The sequence below is a fragment of the Acanthaster planci genome, linkage group LG08, assembly GCF_054643075.1.
Source record: "Acanthaster planci isolate LZ-2023a linkage group LG08, COTS_SCS, whole genome shotgun sequence".
NCBI classification, from domain to species: domain Eukaryota; kingdom Metazoa; phylum Echinodermata; class Asteroidea; order Valvatida; family Acanthasteridae; genus Acanthaster; species Acanthaster planci.
This window is the reverse complement of record NC_141784.1, coordinates 1143716-1165299: the sequence shown is the minus strand read 5'-3', so window position 1 is coordinate 1165299 and position 21584 is coordinate 1143716. Positions and strand designations below refer to the sequence as shown.

The 21584-nt window shown below is 41.9% G+C and overlaps 1 protein-coding gene across 1 annotated transcript in view; it reads left to right on the top strand.

The window, feature by feature from the left end:
* The window catches only part of LOC147798284 (uncharacterized), a 34200-nt gene that overhangs the window by 8513 nt on the left and 4103 nt on the right, over positions 1 to 21584 (top strand). Inside the window, exons 4-30 of the mRNA XM_087139737.1 lie at positions 356 to 523; positions 1310 to 1452; positions 1951 to 2055; positions 2502 to 2613; positions 3208 to 3314; positions 3692 to 3790; positions 5866 to 5938; positions 6662 to 6759; positions 7269 to 7476; positions 8118 to 8330; positions 8878 to 9038; positions 9474 to 9614; positions 10184 to 10354; positions 11104 to 11259; positions 12136 to 12297; positions 12669 to 13033; positions 13362 to 13528; positions 14437 to 14516; positions 15091 to 15282; positions 16864 to 16997; positions 17354 to 17438; positions 17850 to 18047; positions 18577 to 18714; positions 19061 to 19203; positions 19698 to 19821; positions 20359 to 20504; positions 21256 to 21376. Coding sequence (XP_086995863.1) covers positions 356 to 523; positions 1310 to 1452; positions 1951 to 2055; positions 2502 to 2613; positions 3208 to 3314; positions 3692 to 3790; positions 5866 to 5938; positions 6662 to 6759; positions 7269 to 7476; positions 8118 to 8330; positions 8878 to 9038; positions 9474 to 9614; positions 10184 to 10354; positions 11104 to 11259; positions 12136 to 12297; positions 12669 to 13033; positions 13362 to 13528; positions 14437 to 14516; positions 15091 to 15282; positions 16864 to 16997; positions 17354 to 17438; positions 17850 to 18047; positions 18577 to 18714; positions 19061 to 19203; positions 19698 to 19821; positions 20359 to 20504; positions 21256 to 21376 — 4010 coding nt within the window. The remainder of the gene's footprint in view (positions 1 to 355; positions 524 to 1309; positions 1453 to 1950; positions 2056 to 2501; positions 2614 to 3207; positions 3315 to 3691; positions 3791 to 5865; positions 5939 to 6661; positions 6760 to 7268; positions 7477 to 8117; positions 8331 to 8877; positions 9039 to 9473; positions 9615 to 10183; positions 10355 to 11103; positions 11260 to 12135; positions 12298 to 12668; positions 13034 to 13361; positions 13529 to 14436; positions 14517 to 15090; positions 15283 to 16863; positions 16998 to 17353; positions 17439 to 17849; positions 18048 to 18576; positions 18715 to 19060; positions 19204 to 19697; positions 19822 to 20358; positions 20505 to 21255; positions 21377 to 21584) is intronic.

The following is a 21584-nucleotide window of genomic DNA, read 5'->3' as shown; positions in this document are numbered from 1 at the left end:
TTTGAGATTTTGTCTGATTGGATTGAACTATTTTTACATATATGGAAATGGCATGTAAGAAGGTCTCTAAATTGGTGTCTGAACTGAATAATATCAGCATTAAGTTTTTAATGTACTGGTCACTAAATTATCCTTTAACAACTACTCTCTGTGTATTCCAAATGGACACCACAATATGCTTTCTTAATTTTTTATTTACCTCTACTGGTTATGAAGGATATCTGGATATTAAGCATTTTGCCTCCACCTGTGACATCAGTATGAATTTGCCTAACGTTTCAACTTCACACTGAATTTTCTGAAAGACTTCAACTGAAGTTTTGAATCTGTACTGTAAAATGAATTTCTGGTGTAGATAATGAACCAGTCAGCTTGGAACTGGATGGTTCACCCCATCGCATTGTGAACCAACCACCTGGGGTCCTGTGTGCTGTCAATCTGGGAGGATCCATGTACGAAGCCCTCAACAAAGTGGTCTTCTATGAGACTGAGAAAACGTTCAAGGTGACAGACAAAGAAGATGGTAAGTTGAGGCCGAAAGCCGGCTTAATTGACTTACAAGGGGTAGCTTCATCGGAAGCTCCCACAGGTAAACATCCGAAGCTACCAAGGGTAAACATATGGTAACATTTGACAACAGTTTGGAGAAATAATGTCAAGAAACTTAAAGTGGGTCAAATATGTCTTAACTTTCGTGGCAACACTGTAAGTTATGGAGAATGCTTTCCATAGTCATGACGTTCAATATAACATTTAAGCCCAAGATGAGGGGGTAAAGAAAGAGATTAGGAAATGAACCTATGAAATAAAACGTCACAGGAGAAATCTAATTGGGAAAACGAGAGACTAAGCCGAGCTCATGCCAATTTTTCGGTAGCACCACGCTCACATACATGTATGCGTGGATGCATAAGCTTGAGGCACCTGCACAATTAGACTTGAAATCAATCATATTTGTCCTCTGGCGCCAATGGGCCAGGGCTGCACCATTAATATTAAAACCCTGCTTTCCATTCAACATGCTGCAGTCCACCATGTCTAATGGCATGGTAGAAGACGCACTTGGATATTGGGGCCGAAGTTGCACTGAATGTTAGTCATGGCAGTTTATTTGCTGAGTTAGTCCCTTATTGTTTTATCAAGTAAATAAGTGTCTATTAAACAAATTCAAGTGAACATCTCCAGATTCATTAATCTAAACAAACGTCTCAGCTTTGAAGTGGGCTAGTACCCGGTGTGTTGTTTGTTGAGACACATTTTTAGTTATATTCCATTCAATCAATGGTTGCTTTTTTTTTTGTATCAACAGGCATTCAGTGCCTGAGAAAGTTTGACTCTCTCATAAGGTCTGAAGACAATCTGTACAGTATGATGACCAACACCTATGACGGATTTCTCTATGGCACATGCAACGAAACCCATCCAGAGTTTGCCGACAGGATGGTGTACAAGGCGAGTCAGTTGAATGGAGTTTGAAAAACTGAAGTGGCATCTCTTGGGAAGGCTAACAGGCCCATGTTCAGAGTTCCAACTTGAGTAGAAAGACATAAGATGAACACAGAGCAACTCATGCGCAGAGATTGATGAGCTATATGTTACTTGATGAAACTGCCTTGGAATGTGGAACTATTTCTATTTGGGGAAAGGGGTGCCGGCCTATAGCTTGTGCTCACTTTTCACCAATTTTTGGTTAAAAAGTTTATTCTGGCAAGATTGGACTTCAGGAAGACTTCAAAGGTTCGCAACGAGTGCCATTGCCTGGCTTAATGTCGTCCATGCATCATTCAGGGACCATCTTATCATTGCAGGGCATTGTTAGGGTTTTGCTAAGGGAAACCAAGAATACAGTTTCCAATCGCATCATGCCATATAATGCACTTGCTTTTAACCGTAGAGCCATAATTTTCTCACTTTCACTCGGCAGTTAAATGCTGTGTCTTTCTCTTGCAGATGACCATCAAGAAAGCAGGAAAGTTGACTCTTCAGCTGCACAGCGTGAGTGACTACCTGAAGAACCACAGCATTGAGGTCAACAAAGAAGAAATCTCGGAAGAGGTTAGTCATTTTGACCGGATACAAGTAACCGGTATTTGACTTTGTTGGCAGGAAAAATATGTCAATGATCTCATTTGCTGGATTTGCAAAGTAAAATACGGCAAATAAGCATTGAGGTAATTCTGAACCAAACCGTCATTCCTTTGATTAATCACTCTATTGAAGGGATCAATTAATATATCAGGTAGTCAAGCAGTGATTTATCATATCCCCCCCCAAAAAAGTCAGTACATTAGTTATCATTTTATTTTTATTAGTTACCATATATTAGTTATCAGTAATCTTTGTCATGCATCCATTTGTCTATTGATATAAATTCATCAGTTATTGATTGAGGCATGACGACCAGAATACAGAAATACTGTATGTGCTCTGGAGAAGACAGTTGTAGATGCTTGCAAATCATTTCTCCGATTTAATGCTGTTATTAAATTGCTCATCTCAAGGTGAATCGACAGTTATCTGAGATACCTGAAGTGGTCCCTGGGTACACAGCCAAGGTGGTGTCCATCCCGTTCAACAGCTCCAGAAATAAAGTCAATCTCACTTTTGACAACTGTGAGTACTAAAAATCTCTCAAGAAAATAGGGGGGACTCAAGATTTGGGTGCACTCTGTAAACGACCTTGCATAAGGACAGCATTTTAAAGTTGAAAGAACTTTTACCTGCTTCACGGTCTGCACGCTTTATGGTTGTGCATTGTTTACAAAAGTAATGTAATTGCTTTTGCTAATGAACAGCCAGTTCCTAAATTGTTAGCTGCGCATCTTTTCTATTTGTGTTTGTCTGCAAGGTGTGACTGGGATGGAGGTACATGAAACATATATATTGAGGTACCCGTAAACACTGGCTGCATTTCTCTTTAAAGTGAAAAGAACATATAAGCTTAAGCCACCAATGTTTTGGTTTTGACTCCAACTTTCAATATTTAGGGAAGGCGTTTTAGTAAAGTTGTTGAAGTGGCTCAGCTTATTTCTTTCCTGAAATAACCTGTAAAACTGACAGCAGGTTCGAGACAAAAACAATGTTTTTTTGCCTCGACTCGTTTCAAAATTCACAGGGTTTCAGAAATCCCCTTCAATTCTCAAAGCTTTGCACTTCTAACATCAACCCTGCTGTCAGAGTAACGTTTCAGTAATAATCTCGTTACAGATAATGAAAAGTGCTTACTGTCGGCCTTTATGATTCATGACGACACATACAAGGAGCCTGTGCAAAGCCAGAAGGAGAAGGAACAAGACAGAGAAGCCAAACAGATGGTAAGACGCAATGCTGGATACATCAATTCAGACCAATAAATAGCCATCCTTTGAGGAGGGTATTGGGGGTTGGTAAGGAGCTCTAACTGCCCCCCACACCATCCCTTAAGGCTGTTCAGTGTCTGATGGAGATTCCTGGAAAGTGTCCCTTTTTCTGAAATATCATCTTTCAATATTGAAAATCTAACTTCTGTGGGTGTGTTGATGACGTCAACGTGGATGACAAACCCCTTGACAAACCCTTGCAGGGAAACGGTCAGAGTAGTTTTGGGCAGGCTACAACATCTTGTGAGTTGCTTCCTTGAGGAATCAAGGCAAGGTTAAAGCAGTCCAGCCTCATCCTCATTTTTATACACTTTTTTTTACTGTTCTTCAAGTTGGCAGACACTCTTGTGGCACTGGACCGGACTTTCAGCATGAAGCAGATGAAGATTGCTGGTTGGTCATCCAACCTGCTGTCCAACCCATCAGGAGAAGTGAGATGATTATACTCTGTACTCATTACACACTCGGCGATCTGCTAAGCGGTGTTTATGCTGGTTTCTTAGAGAGTGATCAGCAAAAGATCATAGAGGGCGAACTCCATCCAGCTCTACAGTAACTGCAAAATGTGACCTGCCATGGCATATTGAGGAATGATCCCCATTTATGATTGTTGAGATATGCATATGAGAATAAAGAGAAAGGATTATACGCCTACCCCAGTCCGCTCCAAAAATATGTCTTGAGAAAGACGACAGAACACATCGCTGTTGTCAAAATTACTTTTTGAGAAAAATGGCTTTGAAAAAGAGCACGCACCAGCTAGTGGTGCAAATGTTAGCCGTGTGCATGTTATGTAAGCTCCATAATCATTCTCGGTCTACATGACTACAGCAGCATGATATTTATGGGAAGTTATTACCATGAAATACCAAAGTAAACTGAAAAAATGTTTACCGATATTGTTTCCTAGAAGTTTTATTGTTATTTTTTGGGAAAAGGAGAAATCCATGGCAGTGGAATTTTGTGATCATGAATTTTTATTGACATCGGACGGGCCGATGTTGACTCTGCCCCCCGCCCTTTGTTTCTAGATTTCTGAAGATTCCCTCTTGATATCAAAATTTGCAAGTACCTCTTAAGATAAGTAAAATTTAATATAAGCTTATTCAGTAAAAAGCACCCTTTCTAAATTGACAAGTAAGACTCTTATTCTTTGCTAACCGAAGTTCTGGCTCTTCAGAAAGCTGTCGTCCAGCCGACAGTATCGGATCTTGCCTTCCATACTTTCAAAGTTTTCAATGTACATGCATGTGCTGGTGTCTCACAAGCCGACAAGCAGTGTCTTTAGCGGATGACAAGGGTGCACTACAGTGATAAGATACATATTACTCCAGCTGAATTTGGCATAAAGGTCAGGCACGGTTGTCCCTTTTGGGAGGTCAAAAATCGCAAGTATTCAGCTCAAGTTAGTGATCGTAACAGTATTCAGTGTACATGCCATGTTGTAATCGACCGACTCGTATACGCACACATCCATGTACATCAAAGCTCGTGTAGTGCCGTGAAATGCATGCTGATTGGACGAATGAAGTGCTTGACACGTATCCAAGTAAACAATACTGACCGCGCCAAATATTTGAATACCAGGAGACCAATCAAACTGCTTGATTTTGCCTACGCAGTTTTCTTCGTGTATCCAAGTAACTGTAGTTGTGTGGGGATCCGATCATGTCGCTTCCTTTTGCTTAGGTAGGCATAGCTCATGAACGAGACGCAGCTTCTCAATGTAACAGAGGAGATATCTCCTTTTGAGGTCTTGAACAGGCTAGAGGTCATCCAGCCAATGATATTACCGCTATAAATAAGCTCTCTAGGGAAATCTCTTTCCAACAATACCAAACTTTACACAAGGACAACAGTCGAACTGCCCAAAAATGCGCAGGGAATATGGACAAAATTTCGTCATTTAAAAGGTAAACACTATAAATTTTAGAAAAAATTGAAGCAAACTCACTCCAGAAATCCTCCTTTTTATCGCCTTTGCTTGATTTTCTTGCACAAATGGCACAGCTAGAGGAAAGCTTTGACACTTAATCTACCGAAAATCTAAAAACCAGAAATTAATTTTGACATGATTTTTTTAACATATATCCAACTTCAGTCGCCAATCACTCAAAACAAGGAGTTGGGGATCATTCCTCAGTTACCTACAGTAGGTCATATTTAATGTAAAATGGTGTTAGAGGGTCCTCTCACAACATGCAAATAAAAAATTCAAGATGGAGGGATCCAGCTTGCATGTCTCAGCCATCCTTGATATTGATTTCCATTTGTTTATTGATAAACACTGCATAAACAAGTAGAGTGTCCTACACACTTGCCCTGGATTTGAAATTACACAAGTCACTTTTTGGTTAAATACATGTAGCTATGCGATTATCCTTTGCGGCCTTTTTGTCAATCACAGGCGTCTTAAAGAAATGTTCTTGAGATCTGTTGATTTCACTGTTGGCTCTTGATCTGTTCAAAGTTATTTGGACCTGCATTCTTTTTTTTTTCTTTGGAGAGTGGAGATATGAGCCATTGGAACTTCTCTGGTGACTGGAAGATTACAGCAGGCGGTGATCAAACAGAGACAAGTAAGTGATCCTTTAAACTGTATTCAGAGGTCAAAGTGTCAAAACTTAACTTCATATCACTAGAGGGGAATTCTAAGCCCTCTGTCAGATCTTGGATAGGCGGTGACATACAGTGAGATCTGTCTGCATTTAACACCGTCTGATTTTTCTAAGTTTCTGTAATTCTTTACAGTTTTAATGCAGTTGGACAAAGCGGTCTGTAAATTATGATCATTAAAATTTCACACCACTGGGTATGGAAGTATACTTTTTCCTGTGCATAGTTCATGAAGAACTGAACATGTCATGGCTCCCCTCTTGAAAAACGTAGCATATCAAGAGAACCCAAAATCTTTTTTTCCTAATCGATGTCAAATCAAACGTGCAGAACATTAGACAAATATTTTACAAAGGCTTAGCATAAAAATTAAAAACTTGCAGCCGTGATGTTAGAAAAATAAAGGGGAGGCAAATGCATAAAACTTCACATCAACGTTCCAATCACCAAATCAGTTTAAAGGTAAAAATAAAAAATTCAATCTCTGAATGAATGTTTTTTCAAACTCTCAATCGTAGAAAACTCTCATTTTGATCAAGCTTGATATACCAACCACAGGAAGTTATTTACTACATGATGTATTCAACATCCTAGATATCCACTTCAAATGAAATCTTTATGCTAGTTTTCACTTTGCCCTGAAATATTTGCTCAGCTGTTCACTCTGTTTTCTTCTTTTTGTCTAGTGTTCATAGCATCTTACATGCGATGTGTCAAGTATCAAGAGGTAGATCTGATGCAGCATTTCTCAGAGAAGCACCTAGACTCTAGTCCGGAAATTCAGGTCTGTGTTTAATTCTGGGTCCTCTTTGGATTTCCCTTATACATCCAGGTTATATCCAAAACTTGGCGCAAAATGCTCTTGTTTGAGATTTTGATGTGCTGGATGATATGTCCCAAATTTTTGGTCTTGATATTGGTTTAGATCTTTATCAATGCATACTCAGCAAACCCTAGTGGCAAATCCTGGTTATGAGTTGGAGGCAAGGGCATAATGGAATTGTAAAAACCATCATCCAGGGTTTTTCCATCCTGAAATGGACCCTCCCCCTCCTATGGAAGTAATAGTGTCTCTAAAGTGTTGGCGTGTTCAATTCCTTGAAAACGTTAGAACTTGTCCCCAGGGGACAACCCCACACTTTGTCACATTGTATCCGAAACCCAAGCCACCCCAATTGGGAAAATAAAGTAAATAAAGTGCGAATATTTATCCCGATGTTTACAATGTCACTTTATGTTTTGCCTTTGTGCCAAGTATTCGTTGGCCTTCTATTGGAAATTTCCCTTTCCCAGGTGTCGGAGTCCTATCGGGAAGGGTGCGATCAAGGTGGATTCTACTGGCTAACTGCAACCTTGCTGAGTAAAGATGGCACGGTGATTCAGAAGAAGACAACGGACATGCAAAACACCATCAACACCAGGGCCCAGGGCTGGATACGAGAGTGTTTCACCTTCACAGACTACGGTCCTGGGGTTCGCAGCGTGGGCATCGAGACAGTTGGTGAGGCCATAATTGGCAAAGGGTTGGAACTGATGTTCTATTTGCATTGTTGCAAGATACAAAGTAACAAGGATTGTGAACACTATGCGACCCATTCAACAGAGTTAAGTCAGAGTTGGCATGAGGCCATGTCCTCTGGAGTCTGATCACAGCCAACGTCACAATTCACATGGACTAAAAGTCTGAAAATGGCTACCATGACATTCATTGTTCTGATGACTTTTGACATGTGCTCAGCTCTGTAGATTTCAAGCGGCTGGTTTATTTGTTTTTGCTGATTTCAAAGCCACTTTCTATTGCCCACTTGGCAGAAATTCTGGAACACTTGCCAAAAGAGATAACTGCCACACTGTAGGTTATGGCATTACACTAGTGTGTATGGAACATCCACACAGGGAAAAATACTGCAATCAGACCGATGCACGTGCAGAACATGCAGCTCATTTACAAGTTGAAAAATTAATTAAAGTTCAGAGATTTAATCAAAAACAATTTGGGTTTATAAGAGTACAAAATCATTTAGTGATTCATTGTTTGTCTTTTTTCTGACTGTCACCTGTTATTGTTTCAAAGTGGACGCAGCGATCGCAATCAAAATTCATAGCCTGTCATAACATTCTTAAATTGGTATCTATCCATAGGCAAAGATATGAAGATGTGGGCTGGGCACTTTGGACCCTACGTTGCGGCAGCCTGCATCCGCGTCAAGAGCGAGGTGACTGCAGCGGCAGGAGACACCTACAGCGACATCCAGCTGACCGCAGGGGCCAGCTTCACCAAGGAGCTAGACGCCATGGTGCGTGGCCTGTACGCCAGGCATGCAGAGGAGCTGGCCGAGATGCAGAACACGCTGGGTGAGTTTCCTTTCTGGTCAACCTTGAATTTCAGTGTTCTTGGCAAAGTGCAACCTACAGCCAGGGGCTTGGTCATGTCTGTATCGCTTGGACATAATTAGATGTGGTAATGGGCTCAAATTCTGCTTCTGATCACGTGGCAGGAATTCATCGGATACATCTGCCTGCAGGTTCATGCACCTTTGGTGCTTGCTATGCTGAGCTTATAGGACCCATTTCTATTGGAATGTGCAGTCTCTGCATGTGCACTGACTGCCTGATGGTAATGGTCAATTCTTGCCTATCTCTGTTTTCTGGCTTTGCTGATGAGGACACACTCAAGAGTGGATATGCGACAATGAAACATTTGTTTTTACATCTCAGCACAGGTTGCCATCTTTGATGGTTATCAAGGTTGAAGAAAAAACAGCTCTTTTTTGTTTTTCATTCATATATTTAACCTCAAAACACAGATTTCTAGCTGCCTTTCAATTGTCATGTTTTCTTGGGGTGAACACCTTGAAAAGTAACAAATGATTCTATGCAGGACTTTTTCTGTGATTTCCAGATGAGACGGAGGTCCAACAGGGAGATCAGCTGGATGCTTCCAATGCTCCCAGCCAGGCCAAACCACGTGCCAGGCCCACTCATCAGCAAATCAAGCGCAAGAAACGGGAGATCCGAGTCTTTGTCTCCAGTACCTTCCGGGATTTCACCGAGGAGAGGGAGGTGTGATGACTGTAGATTTTTTTGAGAAATTTAAGTTGAAGAGGTGGGATGATGCTCGAACGAATTACGTCATAGGCTTCCCTTATTTTCCTGGACACTTTCCCAGGAGACATTCATTGGCAGCAAATTTGGTTTCAGTTGAAATGTGTTCAACTTTTACAGATTCGCTGTAATGCGAATATTTGAACTGATGCCAACAAACTGTTTTCATATTCACTCCCGTGGCAAGTGTGAACTTGCTCTTTTGGCTGCTGGGTTCGTATCCATCTGTTGGATAGTTGAAATCCAATAAAATAGCAAGCACTGCCTTCAATATCTATGGATGGAACTTTGTATCCAGGCTAGACATAGAATTGGATTATTATGTTGTTGAATAATAGTTTCCCTTATGTGGTTTTAATTACAGAGTTTGTTTTTGTAATTATGGTGGGGCAGGTTCTGATTAAGAAAGCATTTCGTGAGCTGAACAGGATTTGTCTGGATCGCGGCGTGTTCTTCACTTACGTGGATCTGCGCTGGGGTATCACCGAGGGGCAGACCAACGATGGAGAAACAATCTCTATTTGCCTGAGAGAAGTATGGACTATTAGGGGACTTATTTTAGCTCGCTGCAGAAGAAAGAATTGTAAAAATCAAGGAAGAGTTTTTGAAAAAGCTGAAATTTTAATGGTTTAGATTAGTATGAATGTCTTAACATTCATACTAATCACTAACCTACTACCAGGTTTTGTCCTTAAGAGATGAGTTTGATATTCCTGTAACCATGGATTTGCTATAAAAATGGATCTGCGTATTTGTGTCTTCCGTATGCCCTAAGCTGATCTTGGAAAATGCAAGCTATGCCTTCATGCAATGCATTTGTAACAAAAATAAATTCTCAAGACTTTTGCTGGTGGATATTGAAAAAGTAGAGAATATTCTGTCGATGGTCTGCTATGTCCCACTTGTCCATATTCATGCAAGAAAAAATGTCCAGCAGTGAGATATAAAAAAATGGCTCTTGACGGTGCTCGCACCAAGAAATTGTTACATTTCGTGCTGCACTGAATAAAAGCTACTCATTGATCTCGTTCAGTTGAAGGGAAGATTGATTAGCCCATCTCCCAGGAGGAATATCCCTTCTTTCCATTGGTCGATTTTGCCAGATTGAGAAGTGCCGGCCTTACTTTATCTGCCTGATGGGCGATCGCTTTGGCTGGAGCCAAAGAAAGAAGCGTCCAGACAAGCTGCTTACCAAGAGCTTTGACTACGCCATTGAGAACTTTAAGCAGCTGGAGTGGATTGACAAGCACCGTTACGAAACAAGCGTCACCAAGGTAGGCGAAGCTGTGTGACCCTACAACCACAAAACCAACTCATGCAGGCAATGTCAGTGATTTGGGGTCCCGCACAAAATTACTTTTTCAGGTGTGATAAAAGCTCTGTCAGTGCAGAACAGTCAGAGATAAGGACTTTGTATCACTCTGTATTTTGCTGCAATTAATAGCAGTTGGCTTCTCAAAAGAATTGCTTTTATGATGTTCATGGGGTGGTCAGAGTTTCTACCAAAATTTGTTTAGGAAGGCATAAAAATCATCTTTTGTTTGTATGATACGAAGTGTCAGTAGATTACAATAGTGGACTCTCTGATTTGTCTCTAAAATTACTGACCTTACATTTGCAGTGTGAGAATTTTTAAAGATCTTTGTTACTTCTTTAATTCTTCTTTAATTATGCCCCATGAAAATACTTGAAACTGTCTATTATTTGCTTTTTTTGTACTTGCTGTTTACGTGTTGAAGCTTGAATCCTTTTATTTAATCTCTGGATATCTAGCACAAAATTTAACAACTACCCTGAAAGAGCACATTCATTGATAAAATTGAATTGTGTCTCAACATTTTATTACAGAGCTAGCACAGAACCTGGACATGAATGTTGAATTAAACTTTAGGCTTAAAAAAATTATTACTTATTGTTGACATAAAAGCGAAAAGCATACAGTTCCTCTTGAATACTCTCGTTGACCTTTCTGATGATTTATCAGCATTTGGCAAGTTAGTCTTTCGGTCTCCCCCTAAACCAGCTGGAGATCCTACATGCCGCCTTGAATGACAGGTCGCTCAACCAAGGGCGCACCTTCTTCTACCTGCGGCAGCCTCGCATCAAGCGGGAGGATCTGGAACCTGACGAAGACGAGGTGGAGAAGGAGGCAGGGAAAAAAGATGGCAAAACGGATGCTGTAAGTCACCAGCCCAGGTTATAAGATTGGCACAGGGTTACGGACTTGCCGAGTGGCTCCGCGCATGCATGCACGCATCATCTGCTGCTGGGCGCTTTTTCATTGATTTCCGTTTTCAAAATTCTTCAAAAATTCACATTTTCATTTGTTGGACACATACACCCAAACGAATGACTGTCTGGTGGCGACTCTAATCTGACAGGCAACCTCCATTGATGTGTGAGTATTGCAGCCATGCCTGCCGCCCAGTAAAGAGCCCCCATTGTGCAGTGTCACGTAATTTCCTCTTTGCTATGCTGGATGGCGGTGTTGCTACACGGAGCAATTGATGGTCAAGCAGCCCATAGGCCGTAAGGGTGAACCAGGCCATTCATCGGGCACACCGGCATAATGAATGCTGCACAGTGGTATTGTCTGTACTAATGCTGCCAGATTCCACGAGCGCGCAGTCGTATTGTATAGCTCATCGCTGGGGTCCTGAAGCACATTTGTCCCCGCTGATAATCTGCTTGTGCTGGCAGCGGCAAACAGCGGTACTTTTCAAAATAACGATGGATTACCTCCGCTAATGCCAGCACTCTACGCTGCATATGAACCTTGATTAGCAAGTCCTAGCAGCTCGGTCTTTTGTTAAAGAAAGTTCCGATTTCGGGCACGAAACACTGCACGGTGTCTCCGGTACCAGGCACACCTGTGGCAAGTGGTTAAATGAGTCAGATCTAGATTGAGAGTTGTTCAGGGCATGTTTGGTACCTTAACACATATTCCAAACTACCAAAATTTAATGAAAGAAAACCCCATGAAGTCATCTTTTGGTCTCTAAGGGAGATGCAAATTAGTTTACCATCAAGAGATATTTTGTTGGTATTCCTGCAGGGCCAAAAAGACAAGAGTGCCAAAGAGAAGAAAGTAAAGAATTTTGGAGAGACCCAATGGCATTTTGACCGCCAGCATAAACTCAGGAAGACCGTGGAGACATCCGGAATGCCTGTCCATCAGTACTCCACGGCTGAGGAGGGATGTGAGCTCATTCAGCAGGTGGGTAGGAGAGCCATGATGGTTGTTATTGTAAGACTTGGGGCGATAAAGCTTGTGGTACCATGAACCAATCATTTCACTTTACCCCATCTTACAACTATATTATCAGTTGGTTAGCCACAGATACCCCTCTTATCACCGTGACATAGTTTCTCTGTTCCACATAGTGTGTAGCCTGCACCTTTGAGATGCCTAGCTTCAGCGTTCTGTTTTGGAAGTAAAAGACAAGTAAGTCATTTGGATGGCTGGCTGGCAAGATTTTCAGTGCAGGAGTAAATACAAACACCATGAAGGATATTCTATAATGTTACTGCAAACTGGTTTTTTGATTTGATAAGAATATTTTCATCCATTTGTCAACTTTTTTCCAGGACCTGATGTGGTGCATAGACCAAGATTTCCCTCCCGGTACCGAGCTGAGTGCCCTCCAGCGAGAACATGAGGCCCACCAGGCCTTTGCCGAGCCCCGCCGTCGCATCTACATCGGCGGCCTGGACTACATCAAGCAGATTGACGCGTTCGTCCAGCAGGCGGCCAGCCAAGCAGCGGATGGGGAGGCCACCGAATCCACTACCAACATGCCCCTGGTCATCCTCGGGGAGTCTGGGTCAGGCAAGTCGGCTCTGGTGGCCAACTGGACCCATCAGTTCCAGGAGGCCCACCCTGATGCCTTTTTGTTCCTGCATTTCATTGGGAGCTCATCTGAGAGTGCATCTCATCTCAACCTGCTACGTCGGTAGGTCAAACATAATTGCCCAAATCTTGTTAATGTTGTTTGTTTTCTTTTTTTTAAGTTTTTGGCTTTCTTTTTGTAAGCTTCAACCACATAGTTGAAGTTTATCAAAAGGATTTCAAGTTATGAATTCCAAGATATCTCATAACAATTCATTTGATTAATTTATATTTTTGCCTTTGGCTTGAAAGATACAGTCAAGTAAAGCCTTCACTTTTTCTGTAATAATTACTTTTGTTGATTCGAGTTCAAATTGAATTAAGGAATGAAGTATGACTTCCAAGTGGATTGTTGTGTCTGTAAATTTTCTTTACTCAATCTTAATAATCAGGCTGTACGAAGAGATGAAGCAGTTCTTTGGCTTTGAGATGACGGTTCCCACATCCCATCGTAATCTTATCTTGGAGCTGTCCACCTGGCTTCAGATGGCCGCCAAGCAGGCCAGGGTGGTGCTTGTCTTGGATGCTTTGAACCAGCTGGATACTGGCACAGGACCAGGTAGGTTTCAGGTTTAGACATCCCTTTAAACACACAAGGAAATGGAGGTCCTTCTCTTTCAGGATTCATTCATGGCACCACAGAGACACATTTTCAGTGGGAGTCGTCGTCCATATGTGTAAGCTGTGGAGAGTGTTCATTGAAATTGTATGGGAGTTCATTTTATAATGAGTGCTGTAAACTGATGCACATAGAGAACTGACCCAAAATGCATGTATGGAAGAATGGCCTGAAATCTCAAAAACAGAATCAATAAAATTTGAAGGGAATACAAACTGAGAAAAGTCTGAGATGGCACCCTGACTTCCTTACTTCAGTATGTGGCACTATCACTCACTTGAATCTCATGAGTCTTTCATGCTTTTAGTTGCATGTATGGTCTGGCAAGTTGTAAACATGCCATTGGTCAAAGACGCGTTTCACGGGCACAAGCCTGACTGAAAGACTTCCCACCAGCCTGTCCTTTCTGTGCTGGTGAGGTGCACTTCAACTCTGAGCAGATATTTCCAAATTGATTTCATGGCTGACTTAAAGCAAGAAGCCAGTGCTGTAAGGTTCACCCTACTAATTGCGGGTCCCAAATTGCATCTGATTGGGAGATCTGAGGTCATTACGACCTTCTGATGGCCTTATGCTGTAGATTTGTCAGTTCAAGTAGTTGTTTAATCGTAACCTAACCCCAAGAGATATAACTTAGAGCACAACTTGAATTGGCAAAGTGTTCCTAACTTCGGCGTCAGTATTACTATATGGCTCCTTCAAGCCTGAATTGCAAAGCATTCGCTCCTGTAAGCTGAGTCAGGATCATGCAGTCAAGATGGTGCTATCACTTTGGGAACATGTGTTGGTGGATGATGTTTCAAACTGGAGAGTTGATGTCACAATTTTCATCCATTTGTCTTTTCCAGGGGATGAACAGGACTTGAAGTGGATTCCCAAGGAGCTGCCAGGAAATGTCTCCATGGTCCTGTCGACACTTCCAGGAAGGGTATGACTGATTTCAGATTCGGTCATAGCATTCCGGCACTTAATTGGTCCGGATAATTGACTCACTGGCATGTGTTGGGAGAGACAGTTTATTGTGCATAGATTTGATTGGAATTCCAAGCCGACCTACTCTGTAACCTTTAAAAAGCCGCATTATTTTGGCCTATCTCACAGCCCGGGGACATTCTGCCCCCCCTTCCCGCAATAACTCGGCTGTACCACGTTCAATTTTTCAAAACTCGGCATGCATCTGAAGATACTCCTTATCATTGCAAATATGAGGTTTGAACTCATTCAGACATATGTTTTTTTTGTCGTGGTCATTTCAAGTTCAAGGCTACATGTACTCCAGCCTGCGTTCATTGCGGATGGCAATGGAACATTTTTGGCTTACCTGTCTCAGCAAAATGGGCACTGTGCAAGAACAACAATACATTCGATTTTTTCACAAAATTGGTGTCCAAATGATATCAAATAGTTACTCTATTATAAAACTCTCCGAGGCCCATCGGTGGATTCCGCCCCTGGCTCTTTTAGGGTTAAGACTGACTGTCATTTCTTGTCCTTCTATTAAGGCCATGGACGCAGTCACTGGTGCCGGCTGGCCCACAATGCGAGTTCATCCTCTCAATGTTGACGAGAAATTAGAGATTGTGACCGGCTACATGAAACTGTACGGCAAGACGCTGAACAAGGAGCAACGGTCGATGATCATCGATGCCAAGCAAACAGACAATCCTCTCTACCTGAAAGCTCTGCTGGACGAGGTATGCCTTTGTTATTGCAGCCTTTTCCTTCAGGTTTGAAAAGAAGTTTAATTCCAAAAAATTAAGAGTTCACCTAAGGTTTTTATTACCAAACAGCTTTTTTATTAGAGACGATAACCCAAAATATTCCACTAATCACGCTTTTTAACATGACTGCTATTGTCAGCATTCTGCACAAACGGTGCTATGCCACATTTGTAATATTTTTGATATCGCTTTGTTGGATTTTAACCAGCAGCATACCCCGACAAGCTTGGTAGCGAAGTGTTTGAGACGTCCCCACTAGCACGTAAGCAAGTGGGTGCAAGACCCACCCAACCAAGTTTGTGACATTTTTTCCAGCAAGACTTCAGAAAGTGGTATCACCATTGCAATGTTCACCTTTCACCCTGACACCATAACACCAATTTGCACCATTCTCACCTTCCTCAGCACCGTGACCATGACAGTCACCAGTGTCATCTCTTCCTTTATGACATAATGGTGATCGTCATGGTTACTGGTAGATCACCACCACGACCACCACCACCATCATCTGAACCACATTGAAGATATCACCATGTGCTCTGTCTCAATATCTGTACCCTCTTGCAATCAGGTTTACACAGAACATTTTTGCACATAGTTTCCTTCTTGCTTCACCCTCTCCTTCATGCAATTCATCAAACGGTCCAATTTAGAACCAGACCGGGATTGGTTTTCAGCCGTGAATGGGTTCTCTCTTGTTTAGAGTTCAGTTTTAGTTTGCACGCGTATGTTCACCCAGCACTGCCGGTGTATCAATGTGGTTAATACATGGGACTGTATGGGGCAGCACATGACAAGGGTATTTTTTTCAAAAGAGGCAGCGGTGAAGAGCCACAACCAGTGTTCAATACTTGTGCTTGCCAACATAGCGTGCAACATAAACCGTTGAAAGTATTCCTTGTACGGGTTTTCTTGAAGATATACCCCACATAAATATTTGCAACGGACATTAACGATGACACACATGATAAAGCCAAAAGTGCAAAAGTTTATTTCGAAGTGGTATTGAGCCATTTTATGCAACGTCGTCATTAGAAGCCAGTATCGATCCTCAACACATCATAATTTGATTTTTATTGACACCATTAAATCCTACAAAATTCTACACTCTTCGAATATCAACTGAACTTTTGGTAATGCAATAAATCGTTATGAGAGAATAAAATCACAGGGAACCAGGTTCGTGAATCTGGCTTTAAACACTTTTGCAAGCTAATGACCATCAGGATGGCATTTAGTTCAATGCAGGCTTCATATTTTGGGGTTTCACATTCCTGTGAAATTAACCCCGGTTGCAAGAATATCATGATTTTTTTCAAACAAAGAGAGGGAATAAACGAATTTTCACTGCTCGAAAAAGGCTACTGCATAAGATAAGATTATTGATTAACAAAATAATTCCATCAGATGTCTCGTTTCCATCACAAAAGCTCACTGGCATTCCAGTGTACGACCCTGAACAATAAGCAAAACTAAGTTGAGGGAGGAAAGATACGTGTGCAACTTTGTGATTGAGAGGTCTTGCCTCCTGTTTCCTGACCTGTTTTGCACTAGGTGCGTATGTATGGGAATTTCTTCCAACTGACCACTGCCATCAAGGGGTATTTGGCAGCTGGCAATCCAGGAGAACTCTTTGTGAAAATCCTGGACCGAATGGAGAATGACTTCGAGCAAAGTATTGTCGAGAGGTTGGTCAGAATTTTGCACCACTAAACCCGATTTAAAACACTTTTTTGTTTTTACAGTGTTAAATTTTGTTTTGCTTAGCCTGCAGTATTGCTCCTTAAGGTAAATTGTTTCAATAATTTTCAACCATTTTGTGTACATACAGTTGCATTTTATTCAATGACAAAAGAGTTTCAAACAAAGCTGCTTTAATAAAGAACACTATGAAAACCTGCCATTCTGTGGTCTTTCTTCAATTTTTTGTAACTGTTGGAGGAGTGCTTAAAAATTAATGGCCAACCGTGATGCCTGTGTGAAACTGAAGTACTCTAATTGATACCATGTAAAAGTTGTTATGGCTTGTTTTGTCACGGTGCAGACTGGGCCTGGTCCGAGATGCCACTACCGCCCTCTGGTGTTCACACCGTGGTTTGAGTGAACAGGAGCTCCTGCAATTTTTGAAGGTAAAGTATCCAGGCACAGGAGTATTCTGTTAACTGTCGCCTAACTCCACACAGACTTCATCAATATTCAAACGATGAGTAATTGTCGTAATGAGTTGTATCCTGACCTTCTACTGTTGTACTTTATTTTCTTTGCTGATATATAACAGATTTATGTTGCCATTCTGTCAGATCTGTTTTGTTTTGGGGGCAAAGTTCAATTTAACCCTAACACTCCCAAATCCTCCAATTTCAACACGATTTTACATACACCCTAGGGGGTTAGGGCTAATGTATGCTTTTCAGGGCAACTTCAGTATTATTGTCACTATTCTCTTAATCCTTCTAATCCTGTTGAAGTGTTAACATTGGTAAAAATAATGAATGCATCAATAATTAATGAACATTGCTGCTTCCTGACTGTCTACTCAGGTACCTGGCAAAGTATGGTCCCCCTTTTACCTATCGCTGGAGGAGAATCTTGTCAATCGCAACGGTATCCTCAACTTCTTCCATGACCATCTCCGCCAGGCTGTGGAGCGCAAGTACCTGTCCACGCCAGAGCTGAAGTGTGAAGCCTTCCTGAAACTGGCCAATTGGTTCAACACCCAGGACATTGACGAGAGATATGTGAGTTGATAAAGCCTATCCCCAATCCAGGCTGGTTCAAACTTATCTGTGAAGCAAATGCAAAATTTGTAATGTGTCAGCAAGCATTTATGCTATGAATTTCAAAAGGTTGCGCACACATTTCAATTCTGGTTGATTTTGCCACCATGCTATGTTTTTAATGACTAATTTAATCACATTGACATTCATATGAATGACATATATTCAGCCCTCCAAACATACACAGTGCCGCATTAGTCGTGAAAAGATTTGTCTTGTGACTAAAAAAAAGTTGCTTATCATGCGCACCCATAACTGATAGTTGGAGGTGTCACACAAATCTTGTACTGTCAAGAGTCAGTGTTTGTAATATCCCACTTAGCTGAGAAGAGTGGATGCAGTTAAAAGATCTAGTGGTTTCAACAAGTTTAGATTTTCAGCTGAAAAGAACCACACCTGGAGCTGGGTTGTCTTGTGGATGTAGCCAATTTTTGCAATTCAATGGAAACTATATTTGTCTCCAGGCATCCATGTTTGTTTCCTATCACAGGTTGAAGAGGTGCCCCACTGTCTGGCCCATGCCAAGGAGTTCAAGCGTCTGCGAGCCACCATCCTGAACATCGCCGTCTTTGAGCGCCTCATGAGCACGGAGGAAGGCAAATTTGAGCTCATCAAGTCCTGGCAGCTGGTAAGCGTTAACATTTTATGTGTGACTTTCTGGCTGTGTCCCCAAGCAGGGTATTTTACCTTCATTGCCTCTCTCTGATCCAGGGTGGAAACTGGGTACTCATCACTGAATTAGTTACCGAATAATTGGTGTTTCAGCCTATCTGGTCTGATCAAATTCAGTCCATTGTATGGATACTATGATGTGTCTTGCCATCCCATATATATAGTTGCAACATCGCAGTACGTTGCCTGCTGTCAGTTAAGTGCTGCGGCACACCATAACATGCATGTGGCACAACTTGGTACATGTATGTTTTGTTATCATTTCACTCTTCAATGTACTCCGTGTTGCATTTTGGTCATAGCTGGGCGGATATGAGGAGGTGGAAGAGTTGTACCTTGGTGTCTTGGCTCGCTCCGAAGAGTGGGAGAAGTCAAGGCAGAGAGATGGCCTGATCCGAGCCATGGCTGGATTCTTCAATCAGCTAGGGCTGCTCAGTGGAGCTAGGTATATGACTCTCTCCTTAGAAATGTATATGCGAGAATAGTCATGCAAGATGGGGGGGGAGATATGCCCTGACTCAGAATTTGAAGCCAGCATAATGTAGAAGGTGAAATGTCTGAGGGGTTCCTTGGGATGCAGACATTTGTTCGAGGGGGGCACTGAAAGTCTGTACCGGCATACTGTAGGTTTTGTGTGTACAGATCTGCCGTCCCCTCCCCTTGGTTGCACCACAGATGTGGAGAAGAAAAACAGAGATAGATGCCGTGACAAACTCTTCAAATGGTCCTTCAGAATCGAGGCCTGCAAAGTGCCCAGTTCACCGAAAAGATGAATTTGATTCCAGTGAGTGTGCTGTACACTAAGCGGTGTTTGGCTTTTCTTGGCCTGCCGTCACTGAGGCCCGCTGAAAGACAATTTTTACCAGGGGTGGAGGGTTACTATATGGAGGTGCACTGGCGGGATCTGCGTTCAAATGTCTGTTCTTTGTTTGAATGCAGGCAACTCAATGAGCGGCTGTTGTCAGAGCTGGAAGCCCGGTACATTGGCAGCCATGCTACCATCGTTTACCATCATGCCAAGTACAAGTACAAGACCAAGTGCATTCACCCAGATGTCTTGGAGGTAAAAAGCTTGTGCAAATTTAGCCCACAATAATTTCCAGTGATTGTTTCTTTGCACAGGGCTGTTTGATGTAAAAGTTCATGCATCATGCAGTGGAACAAGGATAGTCATAGAAATTATATTGTAACAATGTTAGGTTCTTATTGGAACAGTTGCTTATAATTAAGACATGGTACCAAAACCCCCTTGCCCATCGATGACTGCCTAATGCCTAATTAAATACTGTTGCATTCATCAACTCGTTCAGGGATTGCCTTACTGCCAAACATAAAGTGCCGAATCTTTATTCTCAGAACAGCAATCTAGGTCCAGATTGATTTTGCTGAGATTGAGCTTATCGATCAAGCAGTATCATTCAGTAATCTTTTTTAGTCTTCAAATCTCTTCAGGAAATGCAACCACTTTTTGAGCCAAGCTCTTTTGATGCACAGCTGTTCTGATATATTCATTGATGGGCTGACATTTTCTGAATCTCCATAATGGGTTAAGTTTTCCCAATGATTTAAGGTTCAAATGTTGTTGTCTTTTTCCTCTTAGGTGTTGATCTCACTGGGAACCGTTTCCATCAAGCTGGGAGACCTAGAGGGAGCGAGCAGGCATTTCCACGAGGCCCTGCAGAGGCAGAATAAGATCACGACGCCCGAGCAGAAGCTTCAGCTGGTCAAGGCGCTTCTGGGCATGGGGTGAGGAGGGGCCACGTTTTTATCAGTACCGCTTCAGCAACATGGTTACTGCTGTCAGTAATGTAGTCCAAGGGGTGAAGAGTATGGTGGCAGAATGCCAAAGTCTTGAGAATTCAAGAGGAGAAAATCAAAGTGGAGATGGAAGCAAATATTTTATGAGATGGGTAAATAGATTGTGGATGCAAAATGTGAATGGTGAAAATAAATTATAAACGCAAACCAGAGTGGCGATAAAAGTGTGGAAAGGTGTGTTAAAAAGTATCCACTAGATGTGAAATGTGTCTTCAAATCCAATTTATTAGTTTACCGTAAACAGGACAAAAATTCTACTGTGCAGCATGCAAACAGAGCCCTTCCAATGCACCTGTTTGCTGTCTTTCATGAGTTGACTCCGTCTGTTGCCAAGCAGATATCAGCTTTGTTACAAAGATTTGTTTGACTTTAGAAAATAAGTTCTTGTACACCTTTCAGGGTTTTTTATTCAAAATGCTGAAACTTGTGATGAGCTAGAAAACACTATCAGAAACTTTGCTCTGAGATGATGTCACTCTCAGAATGGAACTTGTTGTCACGGCTTTAAGATGTGTACTTGCTTTTCATGTAACAATGATTACGTTTACAAATGGATTTCCTTGTAAGAGTCTATCACTTGTACAGAATTGATGAAAAGAACGCTAAGGGCTGTGCTCGAATTGTTATTTTGTACTCCACAACCAGAACCTATGATAACCACCATATTGCATTTTTACAGGTCAGTGCTAAGCTTGAAGGGGAAAGCTGACGAGGCTATTCGCTTCCTGAGGCGAGCTGAGGAGGTGGCTACTGATGTCCTCGGACCCAAGCACCATTATGTCGCTGCCATTAACGGACAGGTACCATCAATATAAGATCATTCACTCTTCTCAATTCATTTCAAAATAGATCAGTGTCATTCTAGACTTCAGTGCTCCTGAGAAATCCGTAAACAAAGATGGATGTGCATATAGATGCTTGAGATACATGTCTCTCTAGCCATCAATTCTCAAGGGCCAGGGGTTCTAATCCAGCCACACCTGAATATTAGTTCTTGAGCAAGGCACC